General features: G+C 50.8%; 4 protein-coding genes and 1 long non-coding RNA gene across 11 annotated transcripts in view; 2 read left to right on the top strand and 3 right to left on the bottom strand.

The window, feature by feature from the left end:
• The window catches only part of IQGAP3 (IQ motif containing GTPase activating protein 3), a 39,635-nt gene extending 38,308 nt beyond the window's left edge, over positions 1-1,327 (bottom strand). Inside the window, exon 1 of one of the 2 annotated variants that reach the window (XM_001500245.6) lies at positions 1,187-1,327. In XM_001500245.6, the coding sequence (XP_001500295.3) occupies positions 1,187-1,223 (37 nt within the window). In that variant the 5' untranslated portion in view covers positions 1,224-1,327. The remainder of the gene's footprint in view (positions 1-1,186) is intronic. The other variant, XM_005610018.4, reaches the window with a different exon arrangement.
• On the top strand, positions 1,241-12,061 carry TTC24 (tetratricopeptide repeat domain 24). The gene is made up of 11 exons (XM_070267029.1): positions 1,241-1,378; positions 3,706-3,904; positions 6,027-6,730; positions 6,932-7,135; positions 7,739-7,867; positions 8,040-8,152; positions 8,487-8,585; positions 9,615-9,712; positions 9,838-9,947; positions 10,623-10,719; positions 11,128-12,061. Exons 3-11 carry the CDS (start codon positions 6,031-6,033, stop codon positions 11,207-11,209), a joined length of 1,632 nt encoding a protein of 543 aa, XP_070123130.1. The 5' UTR covers positions 1,241-1,378; positions 3,706-3,904; positions 6,027-6,030; the 3' UTR covers positions 11,210-12,061.
• Positions 12,062-12,403: 342 nt separating this feature from the next.
• On the bottom strand, positions 12,404-15,230 carry LOC138924079 (uncharacterized). The gene is made up of 2 exons (XR_011438692.1): positions 15,117-15,230; positions 12,404-12,899 (listed from the first exon to the last, which is right to left on the bottom strand). It is a non-coding gene; the product is annotated as an uncharacterized lncRNA (long non-coding RNA).
• NAXE (NAD(P)HX epimerase) lies at positions 15,214-17,699 on the top strand. The gene is made up of 6 exons (XM_001500314.6): positions 15,214-15,478; positions 15,604-15,712; positions 15,858-15,968; positions 16,054-16,167; positions 16,937-17,084; positions 17,441-17,699. Exons 1-6 carry the CDS (start codon positions 15,297-15,299, stop codon positions 17,641-17,643), a joined length of 867 nt encoding a protein of 288 aa, XP_001500364.1. The 5' UTR covers positions 15,214-15,296; the 3' UTR covers positions 17,644-17,699.
• GPATCH4 (G-patch domain containing 4) lies at positions 16,571-25,493 on the bottom strand. 6 transcript variants are annotated; one of them, XM_005610017.4, is made up of 10 exons: positions 25,367-25,493; positions 24,902-24,992; positions 23,958-24,036; positions 22,499-22,635; positions 21,977-22,050; positions 21,777-21,869; positions 21,590-21,676; positions 19,957-20,048; positions 19,648-19,698; positions 18,032-19,431 (listed from the first exon to the last, which is right to left on the bottom strand). In XM_005610017.4, exons 4-10 carry the CDS (start codon positions 22,575-22,577, stop codon positions 18,645-18,647), a joined length of 1,263 nt encoding a protein of 420 aa, XP_005610074.1. In that variant the 5' UTR covers positions 22,578-22,635; positions 23,958-24,036; positions 24,902-24,992; positions 25,367-25,493; the 3' UTR covers positions 18,032-18,644. The 6 variants fall into 6 exon arrangements, with proteins under 6 accessions (XP_014595417.1, XP_070123136.1, XP_005610074.1 ...); XM_014739930.3 differs by having other exon boundaries at positions 23,977-24,036; positions 25,367-25,477; XM_014739931.3 differs by lacking the exon at positions 23,958-24,036 and having other exon boundaries at positions 16,571-19,431; positions 25,367-25,477.
• Between the last annotated feature and the right edge of the window lie 43 nt (positions 25,494-25,536).

Below are 25,536 nucleotides of genomic sequence, written 5' to 3'. Positions count from 1 at the left end.
TGAAAGGAGAAACAGCTTACTCAATCTGTCTTTGATTCAGCACTTAACAGCATTCCCATTCTTTATCTTATTTCCTTATATTGCATACCCTGCAATAGGATTTGGGGGAGCGGAAGGGCTTCTTTGAACTGGCAGTTAAGCAAGTTAAAGCGCACATGCACACACACACCCCGCTCCATGTTCAGATTTGAAAGCACTGGCCAATTGCAGGAAATCCATCAGTTCCTCCGAGGGGGTGTACAAGGAATAAGTGTTGGTTGCTAAGCTTGGAAAATAAGCCAGTAAGTGAATGACATCACCTCAGAGTTATGAATTGAAGACTGTGAGAGAAGGGCGGGACTTTGTTCATACACACACAGAGTCTTAAAAAAAAAAAAAATCAGTCTCTCTTCTCAGGTCTGGAACTAGCTTTCCTTCAACAGATCAGTAAACGCGGACTTTGCTTTTTGAATCCTAATGGAGAGGAAGGGAAGAGGGTGGAAGAAGGAGCAGATTCTGCCTTTCATTGTGAAGGTCAGATGGAAACCTTTCTGCCTTCCCATCCTCGTGGACCCCAGTCTCTCTTTATAAAGCAGGGTTTTTGAAAGTGTGCTTCAAGGACTACCTGCATCACAATTACCTGGGGTGACGAAGAAGCACGGCAGCGCTTGTTATAAACCCCCATCCGGACCTACTGGAGCTAAAGCTCAGGAACGTGCATTTTAAACAAGCTCCCTAGGTAATTCCCACACACTAAAATTTGAGAATCACTGTCTCAAAGAGGTATCAAAAAGTGAAGGAGCCCCCCTCCCCATCTCTTTAGGCGTCCTGTCCCCTGGCAGCGCTTGACAAGTATGGGTAGCCGTCCTAACTGCTGAATTGTAAGAGGCCATCCAGACTACCTACGTTCTCCCAGCTCCAGAGCCTTAGAATTCGGGAATAAGGGAGAAAACTCTTTGTAAGCTTTGAAGCTCAGCACAGAAGTCGCGGGGAGGGGGCGGGGGGGGGGGTTGCTGTGCGTTTCGCAGCTCACAGCTTTCCTCCGGTCCCGCAGGAGTCCGGAATGCTCCCTCCCCACTGAGCACAGTCCCGCCGCCCTTGCCTGGCAGACCCCGCGCCCAGCCCCCGCCCCAATCCCTCTCTGGACTGTCGAGTCCTCGACCAGGGCACCACTTCTGGACCCTCCTCGGCCTGTTCTGGCACTCACATATCGCCCGGCCCCGGCCCGCTCCTCTTCCCTCCATGTTCCTCCTTCTTCCAGGTTTGAATCTCCCGCCGCTGGGCCACCGCCCCTCACCGTAGCCACAGTTGGACAGACACTTCCGGTCTGTGCCGCAAGGGGAACTGGGATTTGTAGTTCCAGGCTGCAGAGACTCGCCGGCAGGTGGGGAGGAAAAAGGTACCACCCGAGGAGGGAAGGGGCGCTGCCCAACCGACGGTACATTGGGTTGCTGTTCCTCCAGGGCTCCTTTGCTGCTAAACCGTCTTATTTCAAGTAGAGCCTACCCCTGCCCTTGCGTCTATTATTTCAATATCCACGCTCCGCTTCGTATGGTATTCTTGGGTCCCGCTAACTGGGGGGCCTACTTGGTGCTATGCACTAAACTAGGTGGTGAGGATGTAGGAATAAATAAGCAGAGTTAATGCCCTAAAGAAGCCTGCTGTTCTGGAAAGAGTGATAAACATAGTCAAGTAAATCAACGGTCAATGATTCACAGAGGGAGGAGGTAATTGCTGTAATTAAGAGCAGTGAAGGACAGGAAGACTTCCTAGGGGAGGTGACAGCTGATTGGGGTTGAAAAGTTAAAAAGAATTAATCAGATTGGAGGAGAAAGGAATTTCAGTCTGTGGAAACAGCATGAGCAAAAGCAAGGAGATGAGTTCAGGAAATTAAAATCGGTTCAGTTTTATAGGAGAACAAAGCTCAACCAGGGAGAGGCAGGAAGTAAGCCTGGAGTGGCACAGGGCCAGATCCTGCAGGGCCTTGGGCACCATGCTACGGTGCTGGGCTGTGGTCTGGGGAGCAGTCATGAGCCAAAGAACACTTTAGACATAGGTCAGAGCCAGATTTATATTTTAGAAAGATTTCTTTTGCAACAGAGGCTTGGAGTGGGGTGAGGCTAGGGACAGAGACCAATTGGGAGTTTACTGCAGTAACACAGGTGAGAGATAATAAGGGTCTGAACTAATAAAAATAATTATAACAACCACGATGCTGAAAAAATATTTTTGGGTATATTACCTAATAGGCTTCCCCCATCGGGTATTTCTCCTTTTGCCCTTCCCCCCAACGCCCCATTCAAGCAGCTAGGCAGCCTAGGCTCATAGCCTCAGAGGAGAGATGTGAAGGGGCAGAAAACAGAAAATATACAAACCTTCAGAGGAACAGAGGTGCCTCAGGGCTGAGATAAAACTGGGAGACGTGGGTTTGAAGAGAGTGAGTGTTACCTGAAATCAGAAGAGATTCCCTTTTGTCCCCCACCCGGGGGGAAGTAGAGAGAATCTAGATGTTGGTGGCTCCTGGTGATAGAAGTCCCACTCCCGGCTTCCTGGGAAGGACCCTGGAAGCACAGGACCCTGAGAAGGAACAGCTGCATAATGAGCTAGGTAGTATGCCCTTAGACAGTTGTGCAGAAATTGCCCAATCCAACCAGAAAGGAAGTATCTGGATGAGTTACCCCCTCTTCTGCTTGAGACGAGTGTCCCTGGACCTGAAAGGGCCAGGTAGATGAGAAGAAAGGTGGTGTCAGTGGATAGCAAATGGACCAGATAGGCTTCTCTCTCAAGTCTTAGCACCCGATACCTCCCCCAACTTGGACTCCACCCTGGCAGAAAAGAGGAGACAAACTAAATGGACTCACATTGTTTCCTCCTTCCCAGTGGAATAGGGGCTTGAAACAATATGCACTGAGTGCTTACTATATGCCAGTACTATATTTAGTGTCATCTTACAAGGACCATCTTATTTAATCCTCACAATACAAATGAGGAATCTGAGGCTTAGAACTGTCACACCAGTAAAAACTGGTAGAGCCAAAATTCAAACTCAGATAGGCCAACTCCAAGCTTGAATTCTTAACCACTATATACTATACCACATCCAAGGCCATGGCCATGAGGCTGCAAAAGGGAGCATACACTGGATAGAGGTTTCAGAGGTAGAACCAACAGGACAGAGAGCTGGAAGAGAGAGGGGAGTCATGGGTGTCTCCCAGGTTTCTAGCTTAGAGACTGGGTTGGTGGTTTACCAGCTAACACTGGGAGCATAGGATGGGTAGATTTGAGGAAACAGGAATTTTGCTTGGACAAGCCAAGTCTAGAAGTATACATTTAGAAGTTATTGGCTTATCGGCGGTGTTAAAATCAAAGGAGTGGACCCACATGAGAGAAAACAAAATCAGAGGAGTGAAATGTTTGTGGAAGAGTATGCAAAGTAAAAAGAGAAGAAAGCAAAGGGCAGAGTGTTGGGGAACACTAGCGTTTAGTAGACAGAGGGCCCAGCAAAGGAGACAGAGAGGAGTTGTCAGAGCAGAAGAAAGAGCCAGGACACAGTGGGTCATGGAAGCTGAGTGAGGAGAGAGTTGCAGGGATATGTCAGATACAGTGGGAATCAAACAAGAAAATGATTCAGAAATCATCACTAGATCATTGAGAGGTCATTGGAACCTTAATGAGAGCAGTTGCAGTCCCCGTCCCCTCCCCAAATCATCCTCTCCTCCTCTTAAGGAAAGCCTGCTGAATGAGCGATAGATTGTACTGCCTGTTTGGCCCTTGCCAGGCTGTGGTAGCATCCTGAAGGCCCAGCCTGTGGACAGAAGCTACAGATAGCTGGGAGAGCCTGCCTTGGGCGTGGGCACCGTCTGTGGCACACAGCACCGTGCCCGCACACAGCAGGCACTCAGCAAAGGCTGCCCGGCAAATGCAGGTGAGCGCATCTACTTCCTTATAATTTTGTTTCTGGCAAAGGCCTTTACTTAGAAGAGAGCTTTCACCAGATAAATGAGGACATTTGCTGTCTGATGCAGGCCACCCTTGGAGAGTGAGGGCAGTAGGTGCCCATTGTCCTGGGGCCCGCTGTCCTCTCATTAAGCAGAACTCGGAGGCTGCAGATCAGTGGAACTGAGAAGAGGAGTCAGGGGCCAGGGAGGCTCTTCTGATCTCCAAGGCTTTCATGATCATCAGCATTTCACCCTGTTCCCAAATGAGAAACTGCCACACAGAAGCACAGTGCATAAGAGTGTGTGTGTGTTCGTGTAGGTATGAGTGAAAGGGTTCACTTCTGGGACAGCCCAAGCCTCATTAAAGCTTGCAATCAGTGTAGTGGAAGGGAATCTAGGCTTGTCAGCCCAGAATCAGAAAACCTGGGGTCTAATGCCAGCTACAGGACTGCTCTGTGACCTCAGGCTAGTCACACCTGCTCTCTGAGCCTGGTCCCTTCTTCTGTGAAATGAGGGTATGCGATAGATGATCTTTGAGGTTGTAACTAGTAACAAGCCCATGATGCTTTGATTCTTTTCTTTAAGTGAGGGACTTGAGGGGTGTGTCTGCAGGGGTGGGGAGTAGCAGGGCAGGAAGGGCAATGGAATCCAGGTATCTGTGTCCAAGCACCAGCAGGGTTCAGCACTGAGATAGGGCACCTAAGCTGTCAATCAAAGCATTCCCTAGGAGTGGAGGGCGGTACCTGGTTGTCTGGTAACCCCGGGGGCTCTGAGTTAAGATCTAGGGGAGGTAATGTGAGCCAGAGGGCCCATTCCAGAAAGCCAGCTGCAGAGAAGATCGAAGGAGGTAAGGTGTCCTGTGGCTGGGGCCCCAAGACCTGGTGCGGGTAGCCAGAAATGCCCCAGGGATGAGGGCCTTGAAGAGGCAGGATTCCTGGGTGTTCTTAGGAGCACGGTTAATTCCTTTAAAAAGAGAATCACCTCTGCCTGCCTTTCCTAAAAAAGGCGGAAAAAAAGGACGAAGAAAATGGGAGGGGCTGAGAGCCCAGTGCCTGGGTCTTTTCCACTCCTTTCCTGTTTCCTGGGAGGAGAGTTCATGAAAAGGCTTTGCTTTTCAAGGGGAGAGATAGTAATGGGAAACACATGCTGATGAGAGAAATGTATTTGGGTTTAAGAGGATTCTGGAGATCACAGCAGGATGCTGGGGAACCGGAACTAGCAGCAGACAGAAAGCCAAGGAGATAGGGGAAAAAGAGGTTCCCCCTGAGATAGGGAGTGGGCAGTAAATGGAGAGACAGAATCCTCGCTCCTGCAAGTTGGCTCCTTGCCATTTCAATAGCCTATTCAACTTTGTGCCCCCAGTACCTTGTATGGCTCCTGGCACATAGCAGGAGCTCACTGAGTATTTGTTGAACTGACTTGAGCTATATCTTGAGATTAGACAGTAGGAGTACTAGATTATGAGTGGATGGGTGCATGTGGAGTCACAGTGTGAAGATGATGATGGAGAGGCTCTGTATGTGCTCTGTTCATTCATCCATTCATTTATTCATTCAATGAACATTTTTATTGTGGTAAAATATATATAACATAAAAGTAACCATTTTAAACCATTTTTTAGTCTCCAGTTTAGTGGCACTAATACTCACATTGCTTAGAACCATCATTACTATCTATCTCCAGAACTGTTTCATCTTATTCAATAAACATTTATTGAGCATCTACTATGTGCCAGACCCTTCAAGTCACCGCAAATCTAGTAAGGGAGATAGACATGAAAGTCAGCAATTCTAACCCAGGTTGATAAATGCCATAAAAGACATAGGCATAAGATGCTATGGGAGTAAAGGAGTCAGTTGGTTCAGGGGAGGGGCTTTCTGAAGGAAGCTCTCAGTTGAACTGAGTCTTGAAGGAGGAATGAGAATTAGTTGGGATATTAGAAGGAGAGTTGGGCGTAATGGGATAGATGAAGCAAATTGAGATGTAGAATGAAATCCTTGAAACCCTGAGGGTCACATCAGGCACAGGTAGAGCTGAATTGTCCTTGAGGGATCCTGCTTTGGAGGAAGCCAAAGGTGACATACTGACCCCTCTGTTCCCCGTTGTCAGCACTATGTCTTCCCCCAACCCTGAGGATACCCGCCAAGAGCCTGAGCCCTCAAGCTCCAAGAAGAAAAAGAAGAAAATAAAGTGGCCACAGCAAGAGGCCAGCATCCAAACCCTCACTAAGGCTGGCCACGGGGCCCTACTGGCTGGCAGGAACCATGAGGCCTTGATCAGCTTCCAAAGGGCCTTCCTCCTGGCCTTGAAGGCCCCACGAAAAAGGGATACTCCTGTTCTCTGGGCCTGTGCCTTCAACCTGGGGGCTGCCTATGTGGAGACTGGGGACCCAGCCAGAGGCCTTGAGCTGCTCCTGCGAGCCCAACCTGAAGAGAAGGTGCAGGGCAGGTGTCATGGCGACCAGTGTTTCAATGTGGCCTTGGCCTACCATGCCCTGGGTGACCTGCCTCAAGCTTTGGCCTGGTACCATAAGGCCCTGGGCCACTACCAACCACTCGGTGACCAGGGGCAAGCCCAGGCAAAAATGGGAGCCTGCTACCAGGCTCTGGGACAGCCTGAGCTAGCAGCCCACTGCCTGCAGGAAGCAAGCCGGGCCTATGCCCAAGCAGGGCAGCCCCGGGCTGCAGCCCTCGCACTGGGGGCTGCGGCGGGGTGTATGCTGAAGAGCGGGCAGCATGGGGTGGGTGAAGTGGTGCAAGTGCTGGAGGAGAGCTGGAGGCTTGCCGAGAGGAGCACCGAGCAGGGGCTGCTGGGTGAGGCCTTTGGGCAGAGAAGGTGTGGCGTGTGGGGAGATTCAGACCTGGTGATACTCTGAGAGGAGGGTGGAAGCAGAGGCATTTTCGAGGGCTGGGGAAAGCGCTGGGGGAGCCCTGGGAGAGTAGGACAGGGGCTGCACCAGTACAGCCTCAGCTGCATCTGCCCTGGCCACCAGTGACCCTGGCCGTGCCCTCTAGGGCAACTCTATAATGACCTAGGCCTGGGCTACTCCCAGCTCCAGCTGTTCCCGCTAGCAGCAGAGGCCTTTGTGCAGGCCCTGCCCCTGTGCCGGGGGCCAGGAGAGGAGGCCACCGTGCTAAGAAACCTTGGGATGGCCCACAACGCCCTTGGCAACTATCAGGAAGCGCGGGAGCTTCACCAGAAGGCTGCCGACCTGCACGGTGGGTACCAGGGGCTGGGGAATGGGAATCGGTCCAAGGGTCTAAGAGGGGGTTCCAGCAGGGCCTCAAGGCTGAAGAGTAGATGGACCTTTAGGACTAGTTATGGGGCCGGGAAGCCCACCACCAGGGGGCAGGTGCAGGAGATAGGACAGCCAGACAGGACAGAGGGTTGTGGGCCCAGAGGCTGAAGCCTGGGGTTGGAAAGGCAGCAATGGGCACAGGGAAGGGCACTGGCTGGGAAAAGGAACCTGATGTGGAGCCCGGTGCCTCCTCTGACTGAATGACGGTGTGATACTCAGCGAGTCATTTTTGCTTTCTAAGCTTTAGTTTCCACACGTATAAAAATGGAGCTATTAATATCTGCCTTGCCTGCCTCACAGGGTTGTTGCATGGCTCCAACTAGCCAGGGGGAGGCAGTCAGGCCAAAACTCAGGACTGAGGAGAGGCTGGGTGTGGACAGTTCAGGCCTCTGTGGAGCATCTGGCGGTGTGCTGGGGCTGAGCACCAGGACTCCTGGGACCCTCCCTTGGTGGTTGGGGGGTAGGGTCTGGATGCCCCAGCAGCCAAGGCCCCCTCTCAGGGTGGGCCGGGCTCTGTCATCAGGCTCCATGGGGCAGCGGTGGGAGCAGGGCCGGAGCTTTGGCAGCCTGGCATTTGCACTGAGCCAGCTGGGGGACCACAAAGCCGCCAGAGACAACTACCTGCATGCTCTGCAGGCTGCCCGGGACACTGGTGAGGGTGAGGGGGTAGCAGGTGGCTTGGGGGTTGGGGGTGGGCAAAGGCTGAGGGTCCTCGGGGTTGGTGGAGAGGCAGATGGGGGGACTTGGGGCTGGGGAGTACCTCTGGAGGGGAGGGTCAGTGGGGCAGGGAACCAGGAGAGGACCTCTCAGGCTCTCTTCCCCAGGGGACGTGAAAGGGCAGTGGCAGGCCTGTGAGGGTCTGGGGGCTGCTGCAGCCAGACTGGGGCAGCATGATCAGGCCTTGAAGTACTATCAGGAAGCACTGGCCCGGTGTCAGGTGAGACCCTCTGTCCCGGAATCTAATGTCCCTGCTCTCCTTCCAGCTGACACTCCTGCCTTCACTCCTTGTCTTCTCCCCACCATTCATCCACTCATCAGACATGCACTGGGCACAGGGTGTGCTAGGTCTCATGACACTATTGTGAGGGAGAGTCCGTCTCTGTCCCCTGGGCAGGCAGTGGCAGGACCCTGTCAAAGGCACAGGGATGAGGTAGAAGAAGGGGAGACAAACCCCCTTCCTTCCTCCCTTTCCTGTTTCTTTCTTCCCCAATCCCCAGAGGACCACAAAACCCAGGCCTTCCCCTTTACCCCATTATCCACCCTGTCCCCAGAAGGAGCCAGATTCTGTGCGAGAGCGGCTGGTGGCCAAGCTGACAGACACCATGAGGATCTACTTGGCCCGGGGTGGGCTGGTCCCAACTCACACCCTGGTGAGATGACACCTGAGACAGAGTAAGGGGTGGGGAGAGGTTACCCAGAGAAGCGGGTGGTGGTAAGAAGAGCCAATGTCCTCAGGGATGTTGCGCTTGACTGCTCATCTGTGTTCATCTGCTCTGGGGCCTGCTTATGGGACATATATCACTTTCCCGAAGCCACTTGGGGGTGGGGAGGTGGGCTGGGGACTGTGGCACGTCTCCAACACTAGGGCTGTGCCAGAGCTTTGGCTGAGTGGTGACTAACCCAGTGGGTGGAGGCCACGGGGTGCAACCAAGGATCCTGAGCAGTACTTCGGAGGAGGTGGAAAGTTTTAAGGCCTTGGTTGCAGTTCCTGAAAGGGCCACAGGATGGGGACAGTGCTGCAAGGAAGTCCCTTTCTCCCACCTGCGGTTCTCTGGGGGCCATTTCTCTGTGGGTCTCCACCATGCCCCTCTCTTGGACTCCATCTTACCCTCTCTCTACCTCCCAGCCCATCCCAACAGGCCATGTCTCTCCAACGGCCTCCTCCCTCACATTGTGAGATACCCTCAGGCAGCCTCCCACCCCAGGAATTGAAATTATACTTTATTATATTTATGTAATAGGTTTTACATCCTCTCTTATTTTAAAGTCTAGGATACCACGTTAATAATTTGCAAGCGAAATTAAATTAGCCTGGTACAGGCAGAGGACTGGATGGGGGGTGGAGTCAGAAGACCTGGGTTCCATCAGAAGTCATCCACCAACTTTCTGTGATTTTGTCCCTGGGGGCCCAGGCAGGATGGGGTGGTGGTCGGGCTCTGGCCAGGTCTGCTAGTCCTTGAGCTTGAGTTCTAAATTGAGTTACTAGTGGGACCTTAACAGAACAAAGGGCCTTGCCCCACAATTTCATTCTCAGACAAGCAGCACACCCCAGTTTGTCTGGCACTTCTCCGTCTCTCTGGGGCCACTGTGTCTAGAGGGAACATACACTCTAACACACATCCACAGCTGGGATGGGCATTTTTCTCAAACTGATTCCCTTTACTCCCCTTCATCTTCAGACCTCGGCTCCACAGAGGCCTCAGGCTCCAGGTGGGATCTGCCCGGCGGTCGGCACCCCCGCCAGGGTGGGATGGAGCACAGCAGAAGCGCAGCACAGGTGAAGGATGAGGGTGGAGCTTCCGGGATGGATGTGGCTCTGGAGGGTGTTGGGAGGTGTCAAAGTTGGGTGTAGGGGTGGGACCTCCAGGGAGCTGTTCTGTCCCCTGTTCTCTACCCCTACAGATCTTCGGGTGGGTGGGAAGATGAAGAGTTAGAGGAGGGCCATGAGGAGAAAGAGGAAGAGGGGTCGGTGAATATTTCCATGCAGTCATCTTGGGCGCAGGGACTGGAGTGTGAGTCGAAGTCCCTGGTGTGCTCCTCCTCCCTGAAAACAGAAGCACTCTCCTCAGCCCCATCCCCGTTTCCCTTACTGTTCCCCCCTGCCCCCGTGCCCAGGTCTCAGCATCAGACCTGATGCTGAGGCTTGCCCCACCAGCTCTCCAGGGTCCCAAGCCCCAGATCATCCTTCCCCAGTTTCTGTTCCTCTCTCAAGGCCCTGGCCCATTTTCCCTGAATCCCCTCTTCCTCCCTGCTTCCACGGCTTTCCTAACTTCCAGAACTTTGCATCTTAGAGCACTAGGGTTTGTTGGAAGCCTACTGTGTGCCTGGGCACTGGGCACTTTTCCTACCCTGGCTCACTGTTTACTACTCTCCTCCCCGAAAGGCTTTGGACTCTGGGGGCAGAGTTGCTTGCTACTTGTTGACTTGAATTCACTGATGTCTTCTTTGCAGTGTGTTTTCTTCCAGGCACTGGTGATTCATTCCCACAGTCTAGCCTCTAGTTGGCCCAGGTTTGCCAAGCATCTGCCCCATACATGGCACAGTCCTTGGGGCCCCCTCCGTGTACAGTGACCAATGTATCCCCTAACCCCCACTCTCTTTGTTTTCCCAAAGCTTTCTCTTTTCTACTGTGATGGTTCTTGGTGCAGAGAGGCCTGTGATGAATGTGTCTGTCCCTCTCCATCCAGGTCCAGGACCCAGGGCCCATGTCCCATTTGGAGGCCAAGGCCCCCTCCAAATGAAGTATCCTGGCATTCTGGCACCTAATGGTCCCCAAGCCAATAGGTGGGTCCCTAGGGGAGGGGAAGAGGCCTGGGGAATGGATAAACAAAGTAGGAGAGGCATGGCTTTGGATGATTTTAACAGAACATGATTACTGTTAAAGCTGGAGGGAGATGTGGTCTGGTCACTAGGGATGTAGTGCTCCGAGCCTCCTTGTCTTTGCCTGCTAGCAATCTGAACAACCCTCATCCAGGGTTGTTCCCTGCCTCCAACACAGCCTGACTGTGGGCCTCGGAGAAAGGGGGAGTCCTGCTGAATGGGGGGATATGCAGCTTAAGCCCACTCCTTCCTGCCCTGGAGCCCACCAGCAGAGGTAAGGGCCAGAGGGCAACAGAAGCTGGAGCCAGAGCAGGCTGCCTTCTGCTCCTTCCCCAGTCCCTCCCACGGCAAGCCCCTCTCTGCCTCCTTCAGGTCACTCAAAGGGCCCAAGGAAACCCCCAGCAGGAACCCTCAGAGGAGATCCACCAAGTCTGGCTTCTGCACGATCATGTGAGCCCATCCTCCTAGCCGTGGCCCTGGCCCCTGCGGTGTCTCCCCAACATACACATGGCAGGGATTCCTGGGATTGAGCCTCTTTCCCAGTTGTTCAGCGCTGTATGGACGTGGAACCCAACATGGTCAGCAAGTGAGCTCTACGGGCTCAGCACAGAGGTGTTCAGTTTGCTCCTCACTGGGAGTTTTGGACTCAATAGGAAAAAGTTAAAAGGAAGATGGATAGTGAATTTTCCCCTTTTCTTTCTGGATCCAAACCTCATGACTGCTAAGGCCCTTGCCAGTTCTTAAAACAGGCTTCTGGTCAAGAGGCTTTGGAGTCACTGACTCTCTCTGGACCTCATTTTCTCATATGAGAAATGGGGCCATGATACTACAGAAGATGCATCTTAACCAACTGATGCACCCAGCTTCCTCCGTGAGATGCAGGGATGCTGCTGCGGGACCCCAAGCCTGTAGCCTGGAGGACAACTGCTGCCAGCAGCCACAACAAAGAGAGTCTGTAACATTTACTGATCACTTAGTCCCTGCCACACACTGTTCCAAGTGTTTCACAAGGGTTTTCTCCTTTAGCCCTCACCACTAGCCTATGAGGTGCTATTATTATCCCCTTTCACAGATGAGGAGAAGGCACAAAGGTTATGTAGTCTGTCCTCCCAGGTCACACACTAGTAAGTGGAGAAGCCAGGATTCAAACTGAGACAGTGAGCACCTTCCAGAATGCTATGCAGTTCCACTCCCCCAGTTAAGCCATTGCTTACCAAGAGCCGGTTACGTTTGATACCAAATGTGTTTATGCTGGTTGTATGTGTGATTGTAATTTGTAATTTAATTAAATACTATACAAATGAATGAACTAAGTGTGTGAAAACAAGCACTGTTTCTATGAAAACTAAGTTGAATCCTTAGAAGACTTGATTAAGGTGAGTCACTTTAAAAACTGCCGTTGAATTAGTGTGAGCAGGAAGATTATTACAGATTGAGGGAAAATAATAAAAATCTAGATGAATTTTACACTCAGCTCGCTTCAAACATGCCATTAACTGTCTGTTCCACCTTAAGGAGGCAAACTGGAAATTGCAGGTGATACATAACTGGTGAGGTTTATGCAAGAAAGATGGAGAATTACAATCATTGGCCCCATCCTCAAAGAAAAGACCCTGACCACACTTTGACAGATGGCAAATGAATGTGGTTTTTTTTGTTGTTGTTTTTTAAAGATTTTATTTTTTTCCTTTTTCTCCCGGAAGCCCCCTGGTACATAGTTGTATATTCTTCGTTGTGGGTCCTTCTAGTTGTGGCATGTGGGGCGCTGCCTCAGCGTGGCTTGATGAGCAGTGCCATGTCTGCGCCCAGGATTCGAACCAACGAAACACTGGGCTGCCTGCAGTGGAGCGCACGAACTTAACCACTCGGCCACGGGGCCAGCCCCATGAATGTGTTGTTTTAAGTTGAAATAAAATAATCCACTCTTGATCATGTCAGATAAGAGGGCTACTGTACTGTGAACCACTTCACAATGAGATTTTGAAGATTCATTAAAATATTTATGAGCACCTACTATATGCCAAGCGTGGAACTAGGTGCTGGGGACACAGCTGTCAATCTTCCTTATCTAAATGGAGCTTATTATCTTGTCAGGCATTCAAGATGTCTTGATTTGGATGCAAGTTCACCAGCTGTAAGAAAGACTGATATAACAGTGCCTTTAAAAGGAGAGAACGTTATTCCTTTCTCATATAAACAGCCCAGGGCTGATTTAATGGCTCCATAGAGCTTGGGGAGTCAGGCAGAATGCTCTGCCATCCTCAATACAGGATTTCCATCTCATGGTCTAAAATGGCTGCTCCAGCTTCAGCCGTAATACCTTCATTCCAGCCAATAAGAAGAAAAGAGGAAGTGGAGGAAAACGTTCATTTTTTTAAGGTATGACCTCACAGTTGCATATATCATTTCTGCTCACATCTAATTGGTCAGAAGTTAGCTATGGGTGCATGCCTAGCTGCTGCAAGGGAGAAGGAAAATGTAGTGTTTAGCTGGGCAGCCATGTGGCCAGATAAAACTCAGGGGTTCTGTTACCAAAGGAAGAAAGGAGGATGGATTTTGAGGGACAAGTAGCAGCATCTGCCACACAGGAGTACTGCTACTGGGTCAGGTCAACCCAGTATCAACCATCACTGGCTCTACCATTTAATAGCTGTATCATCTTAGGAAAATTACGTGACTTCTCTCTGCTATTCAATTTCCTCATCTATAACACGAAGATAAAAATACATCACAGGATCAACAGGATTAAATTAGATAACATATGTAACGCATTTGGAACTCAGCAGGCGCTCCATCCACGTGCCCTTCCTAAAGGGGTTTTGAAGACATTTCCCCAAGAAAACTCCAAACGTCAGAAAGGCAGCAGCAACAAGGTGGACTAGATCTTGGGCACTGCCTTCCTGGGGACAGCCCTTATTTGGTTGTTTTATAAATTCTGGGTGTGTGTGGTGGGATATGTTTTGTGTTACTATTCTATAGTTACACCTCATCAAAATGCTAGCAGCAACATCCCTTTAATTACATATTTCTGCATTTGGGGAGGGCAGTTCAGTATAAAATAACACTTCAGAGCGCAGACTCTAAGTCAAGCTACTTGGATCCTAGCTTCACCTACAGCTATCACTGTATCATTAGGCATGCCATTCAACATCTTTGAGACAGTTTTCTCATCTGTAAAATGGGAATAACAACAGGGTTGCTGTGAGGATAAAATGAAATGATTCACGTTAGTACTTGGCACATATAAGTATTCAAAATGTTATTTATGTCAAAGAAACACACTTCACATCGCATTTTAGAAATGAATCTTCATAATCACCAAACTTATCTTCTCAAATAGGCCTGAAGGGAGTCTTGACTTGACTAATATATAAAAGTGAAGCTGCTTATATACTAGTGAAGTTATAAAACAAAGTTAATGAGGCCTTTGATAAGATTATCCAGTTGTAACATACACCGTACATTACAATTTAGATGAATAAACTGTTTCCAACCACAAACACAGTCTAACAAAAACAATTTTCCACCACAATCACAGTCCGATAAATTGAATTTCTCACAACAAACATGTAAAACAAGCATAGCTGGAGGCTAAGGGTATATCTTATAGGAAATGAGAAACCTCCTATAATTAAAAAGGAGACATCAGAGTAGTAGTTAAAAGCAGGGCTTGTTCTTGCCTTTCTCAGTGAACTAGCCAGGAATGCAATTCATGAAACAGAAAAAGAATAAATATAGCATAAAAACAGGACCTTCACCCCACCTTGATACTCATTTTCATTTTAGTGCCTTGATGGTAACTGGTTTGTTATTCTGCAGACTTCTCCCTTAACCCTACAAGAGTGTGTCTTGGGTAAAAAATTTAAGTCTTTCTCTCCAGGTTTTTCTTGAAATATTTTTGTGACATGGAGTCTATGGTTTCAACCACATTTTTAACCATGGCATATTCAACCTATTTAGAGTTTACAATTTTCTATCTCCATAAAGAGGGATAAATATTATGTATGATTAGAGAATATGGCGTGCTATCCCGGTAAAGAGGGGAAACTAACGTAGTGGGAAGAGGGGTCCGAAGTTATACAAAACACAGTAGTGTAAAAAAAAATTAGCTTAATTTATCGTGCTCTACGCACGAGGCGCTGTCGACGGCTTTACATGCATTACTACCCTGTGAAGTGTGTACTAGTATTCCCGTTTCACCGACAGGAAATCGAAACCAAGAGCGTCCAAGCTCACTCAGCTAGCAAGTGGGAGGGCAGGGCCCCAGGTTACCCGCCATGCTAAACGTGACCAACTATCGTCAAAGGGCGGTTGAGAGCAAAGCGCTCCTGGTCCACCTGGACGTGTGAGGCAATACGTACATACTCTCGGGAAGGGCTGGGACGCAGGCTCTAAGCGCCGGAAGAAAACACCAGCTCGGCGCCCGCGCCAGGACCGCTTCCGGCAGGGGCGCGAGGGCCCGGCCTCTCGGGGGCGGGGCGAGGAGCCGCGCATGCGCTAGGGCGGGAGGCCGGGTCGGGGGCGCGCGCTCTGCGAGCTGGATGTCCGGGCTGCGGACGCTGCTGGGGCTCGGGCTGCTGGTTGCGGGCTCGCGCCTGTCGCGCGTCAGAGTCCAGGCCGGCGTCTGTCGCACGGGACCCACGTGGTGGGAGCCGCGGCGCCTGAGCTCGGGCGGCCGCGGGGACGCAGGGATCATGGCGAGCACGGGGGTGAAGTACCTGAGGTAGGCGAGGCTGCGGGCGGGCACGCGGGACACGGGACGGGGTTGGCCTGCTGTCCTCCCGGGGGCGGGGCCGGGGCGGCACTGCTGCGCGGCGGGGCGGGGACTCAGGCTGTGGCTTTCCTCAGCCAGGAGGAGGCCCAGGCCGTGGACGAGGAGCTTTTTAACGAGTACCAGTTCAGCGTGGACCAACTGATGGAGCTGGCTGGGCTGAGCTGCGCCACAGCCATTGCCAAGGTCAGTGGTGCAACTCTCGACCTTTGGGACGAGTCACTGTGCAAGCCCCCTGGCCTAGGCACAACGGAGTGGGAGGGTAAGCTGGACCAAGCCTGGGCTCTTAGTGCCCAAAACCCCTCTGAATCCCCTTTGATTCTGCCTTCAGGCCTATCCCCCAACGTCCATGTCCAGGAGCCCCCCTACTGTCCTGGTCGTCTGTGGCCCCGGGAATAATGGAGGAGATGGCCTGGTCTGTGCCCGACACCTCAAACTCTTTGTAAGTATTTGGGGAAGGGCTGTGGGGGGGTGGGCGTGAGGTTTCTAGGATCTGGGCTTGAATTACCCCTTTCCTTTCCTCGTAGGGCTACCAGCCAACCATCTATTACCCCAAAAGGCCTAACAAGCCACTCTTCACTGCACTGGTGACCCAGTGTCAGAAAATGGACATCCCTTTCCTTGGTGAAATGCCCCCAGAGGTAGGTGGCTCCAGTTTAGTGGCCTCCTCCACAATAACCACTGCCTGTGTTCTGCTCTTCCCTCGTTTCCAGGCTGCGCTCATTTATCTTCCTCTTTACCCAATAAGCTCTTACAGGGTAGGGATAGTGTCTGGCACAGAAGGTGCCTGAAGTATGTTCTGTGAATAGAAGCAGTGTAAGAGCCTTCTCCTCCTCAAGGTGTGCTCCCGGAGTCCCAACACCCCCTCTCTAAAGCTTCTTGTCCCCTTCATCTCCCCTGGGCACTCCTTTCCCTCTAGTCAGTTCCTCTGCCTCCAGCATGCAGTAAACACATTATCTGCCCCTTTTAGGGGCTGAAGTGACTGCCTCATCCTTGACCCTTTCTGCAGATGCATGGATTTAGGGGTGGGAAATTGAGAACTTGTTTTGTTTTTTTAAATTTCTTAACACATTTTACAGATGAAGAGACTGAGGTGCAGAGAAGTGGTTTGTCCAAAGTCACAGAACCAGATCATGGCCCTCCTGACTCCCAGTCTCAGGCTGTCCCACACTGTAGCCTCCCCAATGGCTGGCAGGCACTCAGAACAGAAAATGTGTCTGGACTCAGCTTGGCCTGGATCAGTGACCAACTTGCACTTAACTGTAGGCCTCAGAGTGCCATCTGAATGAGAGAAAATTACCTTTGTGCCTCTCTGAATAGTCTGTGGGTGCAGAGGACAACCCTCTTCTGTTAATGGCTCTTTGTGCAGCTGCTGGCTCTGCATCCTTCCCTTTTTCTGTTCCACCACAGTCCATGCTGATTGATGAACTCTATGAGCTGGTCGTAGATGCCATTTTTGGCTTCAGCTTCAAGGGTGACGTTCGGGAGCCATTTCGCAGCATCCTGAGTGTCCTGAATGGACTCACTGTGCCCATTGCCAGCATCGACATTCCCTCAGGTGCTGGGTCCAAGGAGGTTGGGGGGATTGGGGCCCTGCCCTGTCTTGAGGTAGGTACCTAGGAGTCCTGATTGTTGACCCAAGGCTCAGACCAAGTCTAAAATGAGTTGAGTCTAGAGGGGCAGAACACAGCCTATGGATCCCACAGTAGGGCTGGGGAGCAAAGACTTCAGGAGTTCCCTTCACACATTAGCTCCAAGAGACCAAAGCACAGGGGTACGTGGAGCTGCAAGGATGCGAGTTCCTCAGGTGGGAACACAGAGGAGCTTCCCACTTCTTTAGGACTAGGGGAAAGTATGGAAGGAGACCAGACATCTGGCCTCTTCTGCTCTTCCTGAATACCACCCTCTTTTTAGGCTGGGATGTGGAGAAAGGAAACTCTGGAGGGATCCAGCCAGATTTGCTCATCTCCCTGACAGCACCCAAAAAGTCTGCAACCCACTTTACTGGTCGCTACCACTACCTGGGGGGTCGTTTCGTGCCACCTGCTCTGGAAAAGAAGTACCAGCTGAATCTGCCACCCTACCCTGACACTGAGTGTGTCTATCGTCTGCAATGAGGGAAGGTGGGTGGGCATTCTTCCCAATAAAGACTTAGTGCCTCTCTCTCCCAGAACTGTGGCGTCCTGGGAGCTCTTCCGGCAATAAAGGTTAATGGGTGGCGGGAGCCAGAAAGCAACACTGGAGACGAGGTGCCATATCTCTAGGGGAACAGAAGAGGCAAGAGAGGTTGCTCTGGCATTGGGGACAATGAAAACTGACTTTCAGATGCTGAAAGAGGCTCCCAAGTGGGGTGTGCTCTCCTTTACCCACACGAGACTCTTACCCATTAGGGAAACAGGGAGCTGAAGGAGGTTCTCTAAGCTTTCTCCTTCTGCTTAACAGAGTAGCAAGATGACAGGAGGTTAACAGAAGGCATTTCTTCAAAGGAGTCCAAGGAAACTCTACTTTGTATTCAGGATGTTCCCAGACTGGGAAACGGAGATGCCAGTCAGGACTTTATTATAGACAGGAGCCCAAGCTGATGTTTATGCAATCATTTGGTATAGTGTTAGAAACTGGCAACCTATGGGCTGATTGCAGCCCAGAGACCTAAATGTGTATGTTTTTCTTAGCCTTCACAATATTTAGATACCATTACATTTCACATAAGTCTACATTTTCAGCTTCTTATAGCAAGGATGCCCCTTCAAAGGGTATCTGCATTTCTGTTCCCACAGCCCTAAGCACTCCTTGTCCCTTGGCTGCCAAGGTAAGCCAGGAAGGCCTGCTCCTGGGCCTCTAACCGAGCAAGCTTAGCCTTCCTTGTGATCCCAAGATGGGCAGCCCTGAAATAGGCACTTGAGTTGACGCTCTCTGGGTTAGAAGCTGCAGAGGGGACCCTGCCCGTTCCCTCACCTAAGGCATGGTGCTACTGCTCTCACAGCAGACTGGTGTTCCTGAGCTGTTTCCTCCCTGGGAGGGACTCCTCCCTGAGGGTGCAGAAGGCCTGCACCGACTCAGGTCTCTGAGGCTTCAACTCCTGAAGAGGAATCGATTGAGCCCCACCTTGACCTGACCGTCAGTCTCTCTTCTTCTGTTTCTTCTTTTTTGCTCTCTGGTCAGTGCTGCCTCCAGCTCTTTCCTCTGGCTGCTGCCACCGCCTCTTCTTACTTCTGCTGCTTGAGCTAGTGCTCTCCACTTCCCCAGTCCTGCCATCCTCCTCATCTCCTTCATCCCTTACATCCAAGATCTCCTCCTCCTGATGCCGCTGTCTTTTCTTCTTACTTCTCCTGCTTTTCCGATCGCCACATGCTCTGCCTTCTGCTTCCCTGGTCCCACCACCTGTAACAGCCGCCTCCTCCTCATGCTGCCACCTCTTCTTGCCTGTGCTATGTGGGTCAGGGTATGCTCTGCTCTCTTCCTCCTCTGTCCTGACCGCACCTGCAGCCTTTTCCTCCTCCTCTTCATGGTGCTGCTTCTTCTTCCTTTTCCTGATAGACTGATGTTCTCTGCTCTTCAATTCCCCAGGCCCACTTGCTCCTGCGTCCTCTTCTTCCTCATTCCCTATGGTTGTTCCCTCTCTCTCCTCTGAGACCTTTTCTTGATGATGTCTTTTCTTCTTCTTGCTTTTCCTGATGCTCTGATCAGTGTGTTCTGGGTACTCTTCTTCTGCATTCCTTTCAGTTGCTGTAGCCTCTTCCTCCTCCTTCTGCTTCCTTTTCTTTTTCTTTTTTTGGGGGGGCTTGCTCTCAGACTGCAGGTGAGGAGTCCCAAGGTGCTGGCCTTTGAGATGAGCCAGGAAGGCCTGCTCCTGGGCCTCTAACCGAGCAAGCTTAGCCTTCATCGTGATCCCATGACGGGCAGCCCTGAAACAGATGGGGCCAAGGTCAGAGCGAGATATTAGGGAAAATATGCCTAATCCTTGAGACTGGAGGGAAAGTTGGTAGGGGAGGAGCTGCCTCTCTTCAGGCAGCTTCAGCAATGGGCAGACAGTAGGAATCATTTCCCTAGGCACAGGCCCTCCTCAAGGGTGAGCTTGGGATGGGAAGAAAAGGGAGCCCAAGGAGCTAAACACTACTTACTTGTGTGCTGTTCGCCCCTCACAGGCCTGGAGCAGCATCTCATCGGTCAGACTGTTGGGAGAACGGGGAGATCAGGAATTACAAACAGATCTGGTGGAAAGGCTGGACCTCTCCTCCCCTCTAAAACATTCCTTTTACACTGAGTTCCTATTCAGGACCTGGCACTTTTCTAGGTGTTGGGGATACAAAGATTAGTACGCATGGTTCCACCCCAAAGAAACCCACACTCAAGCATTAGGTTTGGTCCTTTGTCTTGAGATTTGAAGACATCTCCTCCCACGTGCCCCCAGCGCTAAAATGAAGTCTCACATCTTTGGAGGCTCGGGCCCCTGGTTGTCGTCATCACTGCAGCTCTCCGAGTCCTTGTCTGGCCTCTCCCCACCTGAAGTCAGTGTGGCCGTCTAGAAGGAGGGATTATGGGGGTGGACAAGGCCCACGAAACACCACTGCCATCCCCCTTCCCTCCTGGAAGTCCCCCACGAATTTAGGCATAGACACAAATTTGCCAGCCCCCAATGTCACTCCTTACAGACCCTCAGAGAGATGTGCCAAACTGCATACTTCAACTTGGGCAGGAAGTGGGCGGCAGTTGCCTGGGGGGGTGGGGCCTCCCTGGCTCACCAATAGCTAGTGGGCAAAAGAAGGGAGGAAGAAGTGCTCTAGGTCATCAGGTCTTCACAGTGGGACAAGTGCCCCCTGGTGGCCATCTGACAATAAAGATGGCACTTCTCACACCCCCATACCTATGCACACTACTTTATTTAACCAGATTAACTGACAACCTATGGGCCAAGTGGTTGGGGATGCAGAGTGGAACAAGAATGAGAGGGGTCCAGCCCAGATGGAATCGACATGATGAGGGGGAAAGGACGATGGCAGAACAGAGGCAATTGTGATGCAAGTGTTGCCTGTGCTAAAGGAAAGGTACCCAAGTTGGACTGCAGGGTTTGGGGAATAGGTTCTTGAAGTAGCTGAGCTCTGGAAGACAAGAAAAAGTCAGCAGATAGAGGGGGAAAGGGAGCAGTGTGTCCCCGGCAGGGGAAATAGCATGTGCAAAAACGTGAAGGTGAAAGAAAATGGTACCTTCAAAGAAAAGAATCAGATTCCATCTGGCCAAAGTGTAGAGGTCCTGAGGGAAGTGGCAAGGGATGAAGCTAGAGAAGAAGGCAGGGATGGGCATGAAGGGCCACAGGAGCCAGTCTGATAAATCTAGACAGTGTCATCCTAAGTCAAAAAGGAGCCAGTGACAATGAAACGTGTTTTAGCGAGAACACTGGATGCTTTGTGGAGGATTGGGGTGGGGAGTAAGACTAGAGGTGAGGAGTCTGGTTACTAGGCTGTGAAAGAAATTAAGCAGGAGATGATGGTTTGAACTAGGGTAGAAGATGGCCAGAGAGATGAAGAGAAATGGGACAGATTTGCTAGATAACATGTGGAGCCCTTAGCACATACAGATGATCAGTAAATGTCAGCTCCCGTCTCTTGGTATGCTGGAAGCAGGAGTCTGAAGACCTGGCTTCTAGTCTTGTCTGCCACTGCTAGCCAGCCATGGGCTCTACAGCAAGACACTTGCCCCACTTTTGGCCACGTGTGCAAAATAAGGAGGATGGGCCAGATGATCTCTCGGGTCTCTCCTGGCTTCTGAGTCCTCTCAATTAGACACCCGCTCCCTGCCCTGCCCTAGCACCTCCTGACTGTGTCCCTGCTCCCACTCCCTACTGCTGCCCCATCAGCAGATGGCAGGGATCCATGCAACCCGAAGATTGCCATTCTTGCTGAGGGTCTGGGCAGTCTAAGGAAGCAACAGTGAGGTCGGTCACGGGATTCCACTATGTTAGGACAGTCCTGAGAACAGGTAGGGCATACAAGGCAATTGTTCAGGCCCCAGGGGAGACCAGGGAAGGAAAAAAGGATGGACCCTCTCACCCGCAGCCTCTAATACCTTCACAAACTTCTGATACAGCAAGTTGGGCTTGGGATGATTACGATGGGTGGTCCCCTTAGAAAGGCGCCTTATCTGTACTCCATCCTGTGGGGAAGTATCAGTGAGTGGGTGACGTGCCATGTCTCCCTCCCCCCATGGGTCCCAGGCCCTCATGTTTCATGTGCCCATCTATTAGAGCTCATACCTCCCTAGTTTCCACTACCAGGCTGGCCGCAGTCCTGTTGAAGAGCTCATTCCACCAGTGGTTTGTGAACTCCTTGGCAGGGTCGTGTCCCACCTGCCAGGGGAAGAAGTATGAACTCAGGACCTGTCCCCTTCCCCCCCCATCCTCAAGGGTTCCTCTCTCCCGTCCACACTGACCTCCCTCAGCCTGTCCAGTCTTACCCCATGATTGTCCTGCTTCAGTGTCACCCTGAGGGCCTGGGTGATGCCATTCTCCTTCCGGCCCAGGCCTTTGCCTGCAGAAGACAGTGAGTGACTCGGCTTATTCTGCTGCCTGCCCCCAGCCCTCACATGGCACCCCCAACACATGCCACTGCTTGCCATTCCACACACCTAGCATTGGGCAAGCCCTGTCCCTCTTGGAAGCCCACTCCGGGCAGTTCCCCCTGCCTCTGTCTGAGCCCAGACTATCTTTTCCTTCATAATTCTTTCAGGACAGAGGTCATGTCACTTTCTCCCTCTCCCAGTCCTCCCAGCCACTTCTTTCTCACTATTCACTGTCAAATTTCTTCCATTCTTCCCTTTTCTGGAAGAGTCAGAAATTTTCTTCTGCAAATTTCCCTTTAAACTCGCTTTTCCTCCTCCAACTGAATGGACCACATGGGGGTAATCCAGGATGCTGCCTTTCCCTTGGGCAGTAGGCAGGGAGTTGGCAGGATGTGGAAGGGGCCCCACGGGGATCACCTTGAGTCCATCCGTGCTTTAGCAGCTGCTCCTCAGCAAACTTCATCCCACGACTCTTGACCTCCGGGGTGACACTCATGGTGAGAAGAGTCACTGTCCTCAGGCCCTCATTAGAGAAGAGGAGGTCACCATCATCCCTTTAAGAGGAAAGGAAGAGTGCCCAAGTCATCCATCAACTCCATCCTGACTGCTCAAATAAGAATTCTTTCCTGAACCTGCGGCAGAGACAGAGGAAGGAGGCCTGGTCCTTGGGGAGCTCCCTGTCTGACCACAGAGAGGTCAACATCAACATGTCAAAAAGTCAAGGAGAACTGGTATTAATAATAATACCGAAATTTATGGAGAGCTCACCACATGCTAGGCTGTGCTAAAGCTTTACGTGGATTATTTCATTTAATCTTCCCAGCCCAGGAAGAATTCCTGAACTTCACGTTCAGAAAAGTATTATTTCTTTTTCACAAATGAGAAAACCAAGGCCTAAAGAAGTTAGGTGACTTGCTCAAAGGTCACACAGCTAATGTGTGCAGAACTCAAACCCAGGCCGCTTGTCTGCAGAGTCTCCACTCTTTACCACTACATGATACTATCTCCCACGATTATTACCATGAAAAACAAAGCAATGACGTACTTGTTAACCTTAGTTATAAGATAACGGTACTTAACAGAGTCCATATCCCATACCCATGCCCAGCATTTACACTGTCTCCTCGGTGTGGGGGCTACAGACCTCGTCCCCATTGCTGCTGTCTTTCAGTCTTTTTGGAGCACCCCTTTTGAAACTGTCTAGCGTAAGAAAGGCACTTTTCTTGAGCATTTAAGGCATAACAGGTGGACTGGAAATATCATCATATTGTCTTATTTAATCCTGACAGTTCTGAGATCGGTATTATCCTTATTTACAAACAAGGAAAGCAGCCTGGGTTTCTTGCCTGGGTTACACAGCTACTAAGAGATGGAGCTGGAACGAGCCTAGGCTGCCCAAATCTGAAGTGGCCCTTTTGATGATATCACCAACTAGGTGGAGTTCTTTATAGACATTCAGATGTTCCTCCTCTTGGACCCCCATAATGGCAGTCTCCAACTTATTTATACACCAAATTTGCCTCTGAAATGGTTAAGATGGATTATCATACAGACATTCAAAACTAGGGTGACCACTGCTGACGTGGCTCACTGAAGTTAACTTGTACTAAGATCATTTATCGCAGGAATCGCAGACCATTTTGAAAGCTGATTAATGGCACTACTGGAGTAATCCAAAGTGCCAGCTCTGAAGGATAAAACTTTCACATGTGTTTAAGCAAGTATGCTTTAAAACATCAGACACATCATTAAGTAACCCCTCCTAAACGTTATATATTAGGCTTAAGAATGATGACCAGTCTGATTAGGTGTGAACACTAGCAAATTCAGAATGACTTATGTTTCTGTTCACATTTCTACTGTGAAGGACAATTACCTGAAAACATAACTGATACCTTCAGAATCCCAAGAGAAAAGCACTGAGTGAAGAAATGATCCTATCTTGCTTCTTGATACTGTAAGAGAAGTAAAATTCAAACACTGACGCCTTTAAGGCCACCTCAAAACTCTGCCTCTTCTCAGTTCTCTCTCATCTGTCAGCTCCAGATTTCAATAATTATAACAACAACATCATTCAACACTTACGCATTTACTCAATGCCTGCCTGTTGCTAATTGCTTCACAGAGATTATCTCATTTAATCCTCCCAACAACCCTATTAAGGAGATGTTATTAGTGTAATTCACAAATGAAGAAATGGCACTGAGAGGCTTAGTTACTTGCCCAAATCAAATAACTGGTAGGTGGTGGATCTGAGATCTCAGGCATTCCAGAACTGGTGGTCTTAATCACTACACTCCTCAGTCTCTCACAGCTCTTTATGCTTTCTGCCGTGAAGTCTTACCACAGCCTATCCCTGTAGCAGCAATTTGAAACGATATGCCCTGGAAATCAGAGACGGGCTTTATTCGTCAACCCTAGTGCACTTAATCAGAGCCGGGAATCGAGACTGCGTTCAGTCGTTATTTGTTGAACTGAATGACACAGGTGGGAAGTGCTTTAACGGACTTACAATGGATAACTGCGGACAGAAACAACTAGGTCCCAGGCAGTGCGCCGCAGTCTTTGTGAAAGCTGCGAGCACGCTTTCAGGAGCTGTCACCTCTCCAGTCACCCTGAGTTTTCTGGAGAAGTGGCCCAGGTCCACTCTTCTTAAGCGGTTCTAAAGAGCCGGCTACCCCCTCCCCTGGCCTCCTCTTGGGGTCTAAATTCCAGCCTCCCCGCCGCAGTTTCACTTGGGTAAAACTGCTCTGCTGCTCTCACATCTGCTCCTGAGCCCTAGCTCAGACTGCCACCATTCAGGAGACAGTAGCCCCTTACCGTTACTGCAGGGTCCTCTCCGCGGAAACACGTGCCAGATCTGACTTGTGCCCCGCCATCTTCCCGGAAGTGTCGTTTTTGTCCTTCTAGGCTGTTGAAACCATAGAGACGCCCGTGGCAACTAAAGTCCCGGTCTTCCCAGGAGAAACTGTACTGAGGAGGCCCGGTTGCCTGTATGGTTGCCATAGAAACTCTGCTCCGGAGCGTGCCTATTTCCGGAGGTTCAGGAGGTGTTCTACTTACTTGTTCTCTGCAGACCCTGAGCTAGTCCCGGGCACAAATATGAGGAAGGAAAACTCTAGAGGAAAGCATCGAGAGTCGCCTGAGAGATTCGTGGGGGCGGAGAAGGAGGTAGCACCTCTGAGGTGATTTTGCGGGGATGAATACCCAGCCTGCGGGACAGTTATTTATAAAAGCCTAGAGATTAGAGGTTTCAGTAGGTTCATCAAACACCGTTTAACTCACCACTGTGTGCCAGGACCTGCGCCTTTGGTACTGGTGATACAAAGATGCATAAGACACGAGCCCTGACTTCGGAGAGCACCCAGTCTAGCCAGGGCAAGTTGGGACCTTGAGTAGGATTGGAGGAGATGGGGGCGGGGCATGGAGAGACGCAGGATCCCGGAAAACGTGCC

The sequence above is a fragment of the Equus caballus genome, chromosome 5, assembly GCF_041296265.1.
Source record: "Equus caballus isolate H_3958 breed thoroughbred chromosome 5, TB-T2T, whole genome shotgun sequence".
In the NCBI taxonomy this organism is placed as follows: Eukaryota; Metazoa; Chordata; class Mammalia; order Perissodactyla; family Equidae; genus Equus; species Equus caballus.
Note: the sequence above shows the minus strand (reverse complement) of the source record. Positions and strands in the feature narration are given on the sequence as shown.